The sequence below is a fragment of the Lynx rufus genome, unplaced genomic scaffold (assembly GCF_022079265.1).
Source record: "Lynx rufus isolate CCGP_SWC_20201006 ecotype Redwood Valley unplaced genomic scaffold, mLynRuf1.p SCAF_5, whole genome shotgun sequence".
Classification (NCBI taxonomy): domain Eukaryota; kingdom Metazoa; phylum Chordata; class Mammalia; order Carnivora; family Felidae; genus Lynx; species Lynx rufus.
The window spans coordinates 32,088,029-32,100,913 of record NW_025814867.1 but is presented as its reverse complement, the minus strand read 5'-3'; the positions used below and the strand labels follow the sequence as shown (position 1 = coordinate 32,100,913).

Here is a 12,885-nt window from a genome sequence, read left to right as displayed (position 1 = left end):
CTGTCATCTGCACAAAGAGTAGCTTTAAGAACTTTAGTAACAGAATACTTTTTAGAAGTGATTTCTATATCAGCCTAATTTAATTACTCTTCATTACTATTTTAAATATCGATGTAATACTGAATTATCTCATGTGTCTTCCTCATTAGTGAGAATATGAGCTCTGATATCAGACAATCCTGGCTTCAAACTCTTGCTAATAATGACTACTACTAATCAATATAAATGTTAGATTATGTAACACTAAGCCCTCAAACCAGTGCCTGACACATTTAGGTGCTTGATAAATTTAAATTTCCTTTTATACTTTTTAAATGTTTCACATTGAATATTATATGGCCATCTAATTAAATCCTGTTCACTCATTCAATTTTAAATTAAAGCCCATCCTTTTATAAAAGTCCCTCCAGCTCAGCTCTCTCTGCTACAGTTAGAGGTAGTACAAAAAAAAAAAAAAAAAAATTGAACATTTAATTACTCTGTGATTAGCCTAATTCCCTGCTAGGATGTTAACCCCTTGAGGGCAAGGACACTGTTTTAAAATTATTTTTTCTCAAAAAACATTTAGTTTTCTTCCCTTGACATTTTGCAGAGTGCTGAGAATATGGGGGAAATTAAGTGCACATTTGTTGCTTAATGATTTTTTTTCAGTGTGCTGCTCTGCCCCCTCACCTTACTACCAACTAGTATGTATTTTGGAATGTCTAACAATTTTAATATTAACCCAAGTAAACCATATTTGTAAAGGAAAACATGTTGGAGGAAATCATACTGAGCATTCCATAGCTAAATAGAATTGAGTGTTTGGGATTATGCCCCTTCCATTAGGATAACTAGGAAATAACTATATGATTTGGTTCCCAACAATAAATTTGGTTTTATGAATTTCCTTAACAGTAAGTCAATTGGCTATTTCCATTTATTATTTCTTACGGATCAGGTTTATAGGATATTGTAATTCATGTTTGCAAATTTGAATGTCTTACAGGAGGATTTGTTGGTATTGAGGAAAACAGTGAAATCCTTTTTGGCTGTTTGCCAACAGTGCCTATCTAATGTTAATACTCCAGTGAAGGAACAGGTAAGAAATTATCAGTTAAGAGCTCTCAATAAAAATAACTAAATTCATTGAAGAACAGTAAGAAGAATGTAAATTTTTTATGACAGTTCTTAACATACAGATCTATCCCTAACATTTATGAAACCTGGGACAAAAATATGGATGTCTGAATATTTAACTTAACAAAGCAAGCTAACAGATTTGTTTTATGTCTTTTTATCTAGACAAATACACTATCATAATGACCTGGTTCCATAATTCCTGATTCCTGGGACTTCTATCCCAAAACTGGGAGGGTTGAAGCTGGCCTGTGGTCCACCCTCCTCTGACCTTACCCTCTTCTCATCACACCAGGAAGAACTTCTCACACATGCATGTAAACACTTCAGCCCATAAATCCAAACTGTCAACATTATCCCCTCAAACAGCCACCTTGAGACCTGGAGTACACACACAAATGATATAGTCTCCCCAGAGAAGAGGGCTGTGCAGGCTTTGATAGCAGAATCAGGTCTCTTAGGGCAAGGAATCCCTGAGTCCCTGTACTTGGATAGTAGGAGTGCAGGTGGATATATCCCACTGGTTTAGCAGACTCCTCAATCCTTGGGAAGGGCAGCACAGCCCAAAGAGGGTCAAAGCAGAGCCTGAGGCAGTACTGTTTCCATGAAGCAATTTTTAAAAACTGTTTAATTATACTATTCTTCTGGTAAGTACTTTTATATACTGTTTTATATAAAAACTTCTATATACTGTTTTATATAAAAGAATACTTTTTTCCATATTGTTCTTTTCATCGTATTGTTGGACTAGAAAATGTCTAGTTAATTAGAATACTGTAGTACTCACATTTTGCTATCCCTTCTAAGTAGGTTATCACATCTATTAGTTATCTATTAAGTTATCAGCATCTAACTTAAATGGGAACAGAGATGGTCTACTCTAAACCTTACTCTCTAAACCTGCTGAACCCCATCAGTGAGTGCTGTCTAAAACTACCTAGCTTAGGACATTTAAACCAAAAATTCATTGTTTGTGCATCATCACTGGTGATGTCCAAAACTGTGGCCTGCCTCTCCCTCTGCCTCTCCCTCTGCCTCTGCCCCTGCCCTCTGCCCTCTGCCTTGCCCTCACCCTCTCCCTCCCGCCTCCCTCCCCCTGGATTCTCCCTCTCCCTCTCTCTTTCTCTCTATATATATATCCATCCCCCTGGATTCTCTTCATGCTCCCCTTTTCAAGTGGCTCTTTCTGAATATCTTTAGACATTTAGTAGTTCATGGTGGTGTAGTCAGAGCATGAACTGCCATGATTCTTGCTGGAGGTAGACAGCCAAGTATGCACTCATCTCCAAATACATACCAAAATTGTGTTTTCCCATAGAAATCAATATTTAGAACAGGGTAAGTGAATTGTTTTGAGTTACCAGAGCCCTCAATTATCCTACAACAAAATCATTCAGTTACAGTAAACTGATAACACAGACTCATTTCATACCATCCATTAAATAGGGCAAATTTGACAACATTATCATACTGTTTCTTTAGGAAATGTATTGAAAATTCCCTTATGTGATTAAACTTGTGGCAAGCTTTCATATAGTGATTTTTATGTGAATGGTCTTAAATTCAATTTTAAACCTACTGAAAGATTTTTTTTTTTTAAGTTTATTTTTGAGAGAGAGAGAAAGAGCACAAACTGAGGAGGGGCAGAGAGAGAGGGAGACACAGAATGTGAAGCAGGCTCCAGGCTCTGAGCTGTCAGCAGAGCCTGATGCAGGGCTCAGACCCATGAACCATGAGATCATGACCTGAGCTGAAGTCAGACACTTAACCAACTGAGCCACCCAGGCACCCCCATGTTAGATTTTTTTAAAGCAGAATCCTTAAATAGTAGCTTTAAGATTTAGAGTACTGCATTGTAATTTGTTGAATAATACAGTTTATCTTGAGATTTATGCTTATTATTTGATTAAGAAGTGTATGATTGATTTCTGTCCTCTGTCATAATTTATTCTGTTCATTTTGTATTTCCACAATTAGCTTTAAGTCATTTTTCTTAACTTCAGGTCAAAATCTCTTAACTGTTTTGAGTTAATACAGCCATGTAAAAGAATAGATTATGTTTAGGGAGGAAAAGTCTTAAATGGGACTAGTATTTAATGAGAAAAAGTATATTCAATAAGTTTGGAAATTAAAACTACTCAGTTTCTGTTATGGTATTGTTAATGAAGTGCATTTAATTTAGTATGTTTTCATTAACATTGATCTCTAGTTATAGTTATATTTATATATTACATTACTGATGAATTAATTCCCTTTGCATTCTAGGCATTCATGTTACTCTGTGATCTTCTGATGATATTTAGCCACCAATTAATGACAGGTGGCAGGGAAGGCCTCCAGCCTTTGGTGTTTAATCCAGATACTGGACTCCAGTCTGAACTCCTCAGTTTTGTGATGGATCATGTTTTCATTGACCAAGACGAAGAGAACCAGAGCATGGGTATTTGTAGTTATTATCTCATCAATATAATATTGATTTTTTTTTTAACCGATCACAAAAGATACTAGGAAAAAATTCAAATTCAGTCCTAAAAAGTACTAGCATTTCTCTCTTTTAAAAAAGAGTTAATGCATTCATGTGGTTCAGGAACCAACAAGAATAAAAATGTACACAGTGAAAGTCTCCCTTCTTTAGAATAGTACCCCAGAGGTCTTTCCCTGTCACTACATACACAGCTTCTTTATTCTTTTTCCAACAGCTATAGCATAATTATTCGTTATAGCATAATTTATGTCATCTGTCTCCTATTGATTGATGTTAGGCTACTTTCCAATCTTTTTTTTCTAATGTTTATTCATTTTTTGAGAGGGAGAGAGTGTGCATGAGCGTGTGAGCGGAGGAGGGGCAGAGAGAGGGAGACAGAATCTGAAGCAGGCTCCAGGCTCTGAACTGTCAGCACAGAGCCCAACATGGGGCTCAAAGTCACTAACTGCGAGATCATGACTTGAGCTAAAGTTGGACACTTAACAGACTGAGCCACCCAGGCACCCCTAGTTTTCAATCTTCTGCTTATTATAAATTATACTACAGTAAATGTGTACATTTGTCATTTCCCACATGTGCAAAATGTATATATAGGATAGATATGTTCCTAATTGAACTATGTCCAGGTTCACAATTTCTCTAAAGGAAAGCATCCAAGTTCCTTTCTATTCCTGAGAATCACCATATATTTCTTAACAAAATGTAACTGTAAGGTATTAAGTGCTAAAAGACTGTTATCAAACCTTACCAGTCAAAATTATGCTAAACCTGCATAATGATAACATAGCATAATTAGGCTGACTATAAATAAATGTTATATAGGATATTTGTGAAATAGATTATTTCAGCTGTTTAAGATCTGTATATCTAATCTGCAGATCTGTCTGGTGCTATTAGAGTGTTCTTTACTTAACAGAACATTTTAGAAAATACTAAATTGTGAAACAAAATCTCTAGAGTCCATTTTAATCACAGGAGATAAAATTTACCTACTACTTGTTTTAAGCAAAAAGATTTCCAACTTCTCGAAGCCTTGGTGCTTCACAGCAGGAGTAATTAATGGAAAGGGAAGAGAAAAGTTGAGTAAGTTCTTTTCTGAATATATACATGTGAAGAAGGAAAGAAAGAACACTCTCCAAGTATGGGCAGGCCAAGACATGGGAGCGTCAGTACAGAGCCTAAAACAAACATTAACATGTGAACATCTGGAGCCTTATGAAGAAATTTTTTCAGGGATCAAAGATAGGCAAGCCAGTGGGACCTGAGAATTAAAAAACTGAGGAAGAAACACTTCTCATTTGGAAAGTATTTGATAGTAAGCTTTGTTTTAAAAAATGTATATATGCATAAATGTTATGCAAAATGTATAATGTAACCATGTTTAGGACAAGCACTGAAAACTAACACCTCCATATATTTCCATTACTCCCCGCATATTTCTTTCTAAAAGAAAACTTTTTCTCTATGTCTTAAACATTTCCAGAAATTTCTTCTCTGTTAAAATATAGCTAATAGCATGTAATTGAAATTAGAAGAGATAGCATCTTCAAGATTGACAGACAACAGTATTATTAGGATAAAAATATCAGAAAAAGAATTTATATATGATTTGCTTATCTTACGCAGTCTTTGCTGTGACAGTCTCTTGGAAGTAGGAACCTTGGTACCTACTAAATGTATAATCAGTGCAACTAAATATACCACCCTAAAATAATCACAATTTTTATCTTATCTAAAACTGAATGGTACTACTTGTAAAGTTATAAGCCAGTGTTTGATTATACAGATTGTCTATTTTGTTTTACCTTGTATAAAGGGCCAAAGTTCATAACGAATTTATTTTCTGTGGTTAGAGGGTGATGAAGAAGATGAAGCTAATAAAATTGAGGCCTTACATAAAAGAAGGAATCTACTTGCTGCCTTCAGCAAACTTATCATTTATGATATTGTTGACATGCATGCAGCTGCAGACATCTTTAAACACTACATGAAGGTATAGTTTCATATCCTTATTTTTCTCCTTCCATCTCAGCGGCAGAGAAATTTGCAATTAAAATGAAAAGATGAGAACAGAAGCTAAAATTCACAGCTTTTACCTATGTATTGTTGATGATTTTCTGATATATTTAAAGTTTCTCTCTTTTATAGAAGTATAAGCTTTTTGTCAATCTGTTCCATTATATCAACCCCATAATGTGGGACATCTTCACATTTATTGGAAGAACACCTTTTTGTTTCCATGAAGCTTTATAGACTCTCTTGATAACATGGAAGAAACCTAATCTCTCTTCCTTATGACATCTCTTCAAGACATTTTTATAAGTATGCCTACTATATACCATGCTGCCTGCCAGGCACTGAAGTTATAAAGATTTTCTTTAATTCCATTCTAAAGTAGTCTAAAGGCAAAAAGACTGTCAACAATTAGACAGTTGCATTATATAGTATAACCAAGGTATGTATAGGGGTTCCTGGAAATATATAAAACAGACAATATATGTTTCTTTATATATTCTAAAGAAATATAAGGGTTAATGGAAATTGCTTAGAGGTGACTTCGGAACTAAGTCTAAGACACTAAGCATAAATTAGTAAGCAAAGAAGTAGTGGGAGGACTTGTGGGCAGATTGAACTTCATGTACAGACAAAGGAATGTGAATTCTTTGTGGGAAGTGCAAGTAATTTGATGTGACAACATAGATTGCTTATGAAAGTGGAGCAAAAGATAAGATTTAAAGAAGGTGTCATTAGTGACTATATGCTGTGTGAGAAGCTTGAATTTTTTTCCTCAGGGTGGTAAGGAAATGCTGAAGGGTTTTAAACCATTCTTCATATGATAGGATTTTGGTAGGTACTCACCTTCCTGGCTATTTGCTTTCCTTAAGCTCCATTTTGTTCCCGACCCTCTAAAAAAGCATTGCTCAGAAATCTTTATGACAGGCAGACTTCTCAGTTTATGTGTTTTTACCTTGTTCTCCTGACACAGATAGTGTTTTGTTTTGCGCATGTTCAGAATATTATGTGTGCCATTGATCCACTTGCATCTTTATCCGTGTTTAGTTATGTATGGTCCATTTCTAGGTAGGATAAATAGTAATTAATTCATCATATTTTGCTGAACAACTGCCGTGTGACCAACACTGTGTTGATAGCCAGAGATTTAAATAAAACATGATTTCTGCACTAAGGAGCTTACAGGTTAATAGGGAAACTGAAATACAAGCATAATATAATGTAACATGGTAATAATGAGTGGCTGCCTTTGTTCTGTGCAATTTATATATGAGATACTGTTCTGAGGCTCTTTCATAATGTTTGTTGTTTACAGTAATCCTGTCATTTACAGATAAGGAAATTAAGGCTCAAAGAGGTTAAGTAACTTTCCATGGTCACATAACTATTATAAATAGCAAAAACTGGAATTTGATTCTAGGTTTGTCTAGCTTCCAAGCTTAGCTCTTCCCACTAGACCATAAAACCTCAGCACAATTATTGTAGTGGTAGATGTACAAATTACAAAGCAAACACAGGATATAGAGAGAGACCTAAGTGAAAGGAGTCTGAGATGGCTTCCTAGCATAATATCTAAACATTATGTTTGGATGGATAAATATGAGTATACCATGGTTTTTCCTTTTCATCCCTTTATAATACTGTATTGATTTCAAGAAATGAGCCTTATCCAAAATTTATTATCATCCTTAGCAATTGTTGTGCTTCTCATTAAAAGCTGTAATCTTTTTGAGAGTATTCTGATAGTTATTTGCTAGTCTTTGTTATATACCCTTAGGTATGTATATATAGCTTTTTGCCCCAGTTCTCTGTATGACCATTACAAATCTGAATTTATTAGAGATCTCCCTGTTTAACCACTTTAGTGTATTATTGTATCTTTCTCTTTTTTTGCACCTTATATCATGGACGCATAGCCATCTTTTTTGTAAATTATAAAAATCCAATTACTAAGCTAATATATTTTTCACATAAGTTGTAGGTTTTTAAGCTTTCACTTGGAAATAACATCCAGATTTAATGGCTTTAAATAAGGGTTTTTTAAATTATTTACTCACAAGGAAAATTTTTTAAATCCTATATCAAAAAACTGAATTATAAAGAAATTAGTTAGATTTTTCTCAGTCACTATCGAACAAGTCATTGTTTTTATTTTTTATAATAGTAACATACACACATGTGGTGGTGACAGGGAATGAGGTACAACACAAAAGTATTTAAAGTTAAGTCTGTGACCCTAATCTGCCCTTCCCACTTATTTAGGCTCACTCCCCAGAGGTAAGCAGTTTTAATTGTTCTGGTTTAGTTCTTTGCTAAGTTTCTACCAAAGTTCTGTTTGTTGATTTGTTACCTTTTAAGTGATGTCTATTGAATCCGTATTACAGAGAATAAGGAATTTTGTTTACCTATCTTCCTCTTCTACAATTCCCGGTTTTCAGTTTTATCGTTAACTTTCACTGTTTCTTAATCTTAAATATCAAATGTGTATTCCTTTAACTTTAGACAATATCTTTTGTCTCTCATTATGTTTAAGATGAAGAAATTAAACACCTCTGAACTCCCCCTTCCATTTTTTTCACCAATCTACTTTGTCTCATGAAATTTCAATAATTTTAAAGCTGTATTTTCTTTCTTTTTCTCATAGTATTACAATGACTATGGTGATATTATTAAGGAAACACTGAGTAAAACCAGACAGATTGATAAAATTCAGTGTGCCAAGACCCTCATTCTCAGTTTACAGCAGGTAAGAAATCTAAAGGAAAGAGCTAAAGGTTAGAATTAATGTTACTGAGCACTTTTATGTGCTTAGTATGTACTAGGTATATTTTACCTCACTTAAACTAGGTCATTGTTTAAGTAATAATAAGTAGTAATCAATACATTACTATGGATACTTTCTGGTACAAAAACATGTGTTATCTGTCTTTTCTTTTGGAAGATAGTCTTATAGTACACATTTCAAATAATGAAATCCTAAAGTGATCTACTCTTGGACCAGATGAAATGCAAATGGATATTTTAAAAAGTACTCATCTAAAAAGAAAAATACATAAATATTTTTTTAACATATTTAATGAAGAAAGGGCAAGAATAGTATTCAAATAATGAAATAGGTCACATATATAAATCAGAGTCCCTAATAAATGCCTCATGAATTAATACAGAGATTTCAGGGGGTAGGTGGGGCCTTAGGTTTGTGTATGTAAACTTAAATACATTTATATGTCAACCAGCCCTATGAACAAAGTTAAAAAACAAATGACAGGTTGGGGGAAATATTTTCAATCATACATAATAAATCCTACAAATCAATAACAAAAACACATTCCTTAGAAAAGTGAGCAAGGGATATGAAAAGTTACTTTTCAGAAGAGAAATCTTATAAAACAATAACCCTATGAAAAGAGGCATAACTTCATTAATAATTAATAAAGGGATGCCTGGGTGGCTCAGTTGGTTAAGTGTCTGACTTTGGCTCAGGTCATGATCTCGCGTTCTGTGGGTTTGAGCCCCGTGATGGGCTCTGTGCTGACAGCCCAGGGCCTGGAGCCTGCTTCAGATTCTGTGTCTCCCCCACATTCACGCTTTGTCTCTGTCTCTCAAAAATAAATAAAACATTAAAAAAAATTTTTTTAAATAATTGTTGAAATACGAATTGAAACAAAGAGATATTTATCACTGATGAACAGATTAGCATGAATTTAAATCATTGTTAATACCAACAGTTGATAAAGATGTAGAGAAAAAGGGTCTTTTGTGAAAGAAATTGCTATTGCCAGGGCACCTGGGTTGCTCAGTTGTCAGTTAAGTGTCCGACTCTTGATTTCAGTCCAGGTCATGATTTCACAATTCGTGAGTTTGAGCCCCACATGACTGTCAGCATAGAGCCCGCTTGGGATTCTCTCTCTCTGCCCCTCCTGTGCTCTCTCTCTGTCTCTCTCTAAAAATAAATGAAGTAAACTTAAAAAAAAAAAAATTTTTTTTTTAAGAAAATTCTATTGCCTTCTTGAAATACAGTTTTGCAGAATATATCAAACTTGAAGATAAATACTCCTTTTAAAAGTCACTTTTTGCTGCTAGGTATCTATAGAGGTACATGCAGGTACACACAAAGGTATGTGTGTAAAATATGTTTTATTGTAGCAGTCTATAATATTGAAAGATTGGAGATTCAGCAGAAGAATGGTTAAAGTGTGAAACTCTGAAGTAGCTAAAAGTTTTAAGACAAAATATTAAGTGAAAAATAGCAAGTTTTGGAGAAAGGGGAAGCTTCATGCACTGTTGGTGGAAATCCAAACTGGTACAGCCACTCTGGAAAACAGTATGGAGGTTCCTCAAAAAGTTAAAAATAAAACTGTCCAATACCCAGCAATTGCACTACTAGGTATTTACCCAAAGAATACAAAAATACTAATTGAAAGAGACACGCACATTCAAAGAGGTACACACACACACAAAAAAATATACAATGGAATATTCCTTAGCCATAAAAAAGAGTGAAATCTTGTCATTTGCAGCAGTGTGGATGGAGCTAGAGACCATCATGCTAAGCGAAACAAGTCAGAGAGACACCCCATATGATTTCTCTCATGTGGAATTTAAGAAACAAAACAGATTCTTAACAGAGAACAAACTGAGGGTTGATGGAGGGGAGGTAGGTGGGGGGATGGCTTAAATGGGTGATGGGTAGTAAGGAGGGCACTCGTTGTGATGGGCACTGGGTGTTGTATGTAAGTGATGAATCCCTAAATTCTACACCTAAAATTAATATTACACCCTGTGTTAGCTAACTGGAATTTAAATAAAAACTTGAAAAAGCAGGAAAAAACGGAGCAAGTTTCAGGACAAAATATATAGAATAGTACCATTTATATTAGAAGTTTTGTGTATGTGATATATTGGTGTGTCTAAACTAGTCTAGAAAACCTTGCAACTTTCACATAAATTACCTTTGGAGAGAAGAATGATATTTAATGGGACAGAGGAAGGAGAACTTTTATTTTTATATTACTTGAATTTTGCACAAAGAGATATATTTTTTGTCTTCATTTTAAGTATACATTTTAAAATTTAAGGCTATTGTGTACAACCATTTCTGAAAACATTTTGAAGTTTAAAAATTTATAAGTAATTATCTGTAAATAAATTTGAAAATCTTTTGAAGACCTGCTGTTTCTAGTCATGGCACTCTGTTGGTGAAGAAAATGAGAAGGTGGACAACATAATTACTAGAAGAGCCATTTCAATGGAATGGTATGATTAGAGTGAACTGAGAGATTGGGAGTGAGGAAGTGAAGAAAAACAATGTAAACAATCCTTTTTAGGATCTTTGCCATAAAGAGAATCAAAACGATGTGTTGCATAGGAGATAGAGTTAAGTTATGGGGTTTTTTTTGTTTGTTTGTTTTTTTATGTTGGTTTCTTTTTAAGATGCATGCAGGTAGTAGAGAGGGAATAGTTAAGGATGCAGGACAGAGCAGTAAGCATGAGAGCAAAATTGCTAAATAGGTAAAATGGAGTGAGATCTAGTAAATAAGTAGGGAGTGGCTTTAGATGAAAGCCTGGACTATTCATATCTTGTAGGGAAGACAGATATGTATAGATAAATTTAAGTGTCTGACCTTGGTGGTAGAACAATGATAGCTTTTATATTCTTTAGTACTCCAGATTTATTTCGTCGTTGTTATTTTGATACAATATGTGCAATCTATGTGTAATTTATAAAATCCCTCCACCCAGCTTAAGAACCTTTTTGTATATTTTGTTGGTGGGTAGGAAAAATCACCCCATATATCCAAATGTCTTTTTTTACATAGTGTTCTTGTCTAAAGATACAATCAGTGAAAAAAACCAACGTTCTGAACCCTATATATCGTATATTGCCATCCTTATGAAACAACAAAAAGAACACGTAAATGTTTATGAATATAAAGTATATTTCTATAAACATATTTATTTTCCCCCAGCCTAAAATATATTATTTTTTTGTTAAAAAGAAATAAATTCCTAGGGCACCTGGGTGGCTCAGTCGGTTAAGTGTCAACTCTTGCTTTTGGCTCAGGTCATGACCTCCCAGTTTCATGAGTTCAAGCCTCACGTCAAGCTCTGCTCTGGCAGCATGGGCTGTATGAGCCTGTGTGGGTTTCTCTGTCTCTGCCCCTTCCCCACACGTGCTGTCTCTGTCTCTTGCAAAATAAATAAATAAACTTAAAAAAAAAAAAAAGAAATTCCTGTTCACATTTAATCACACAAGTAGCATGAAAATGAGCTCAAGAAATTAGTAATGGTAGATGACTTGGAGAAGGGGAACAGTGTGACTACGGTTAAATATAAGGAGGGAAATTTTACCATGCGCCTTTTAAATATTTTTAAATTATATTACCTATTCTAATAATAAATGAAATAAATATTTCTTAGCTGTAGATTTTTTCCTCTTTTTTTCTTTCAACCAGTTGTTTAATGAACTTGTCCAAGAGCAAGGTCCCAATCTAGATAGGACATCTGCCCATGTCAGTGGCATTAAAGAACTGGCACGTCGTTTTGCCCTTACGTTCGGACTGGATCAGATCAAGACACGAGAAGCAGTTGCCACACTTCACAAGTGAGTGAGCTGAATAAACCCTTTACGTTATAAAGATTTTAGTTTTACTGGAATTTAACTGAAATAAATGTTATTTGACCCATTTTTAAAGTGACAAATGATAGAATTTTTAAGTTACAATAACTTCAGAGGTTGTGTCATCTAGTTATTCTCAACTAGGAGGGCCTTTTGAATTTGAAAAATACTTCAACTGTCTATTTTTTCATTTATAAAGAATAGAAAGTAAAATTTAACAAAATATCTGGTCAGTCAGTGAGAAAATGTTATAGGAGACATGGGTTTAAAAACACTGTACTAATTTGGTCAACCTTATTTCATAACTAAAAACTGAATGACAGAAAATGTTAAATATCTTACGTTTAAATACCTCATATAGCTGCTTGGTCCCGTGACCCAACTCTGAGAACCAAAGTTTCTGACAGTCTAATGCCCTTTCCAGGGTATTGTGTTACCCCTATAAGATACATACAGGAATTTAGCTTTGTGGTTATTCAGCTATTTTTTATATTATTTGCTACAACTCATACTTTTCTACTGTAAATAATAGAATACTAATAGGTATATATGTCATACAAGTTAACATTGTTTTGCCCTTCAAATTTATCGGATTTTACTTCCTTCAGTGATGATTTTCCTGCCTTTTCAACTACTTTGAAATTCTAAC

General features: G+C 34.2%; 1 protein-coding gene across 1 annotated transcript in view; it reads left to right on the top strand.

The window, feature by feature from the left end:
• The window catches only part of STAG1 (stromal antigen 1), a 400,899-nt gene that overhangs the window by 361,643 nt on the left and 26,371 nt on the right, over positions 1 to 12,885 (top strand). Inside the window, exons 23-27 of the mRNA XM_047100346.1 lie at positions 989 to 1,081; positions 3,385 to 3,559; positions 5,458 to 5,597; positions 8,262 to 8,363; positions 12,073 to 12,221. Of these exons, the coding sequence (XP_046956302.1) occupies positions 989 to 1,081; positions 3,385 to 3,559; positions 5,458 to 5,597; positions 8,262 to 8,363; positions 12,073 to 12,221 (659 nt within the window). The remainder of the gene's footprint in view (positions 1 to 988; positions 1,082 to 3,384; positions 3,560 to 5,457; positions 5,598 to 8,261; positions 8,364 to 12,072; positions 12,222 to 12,885) is intronic.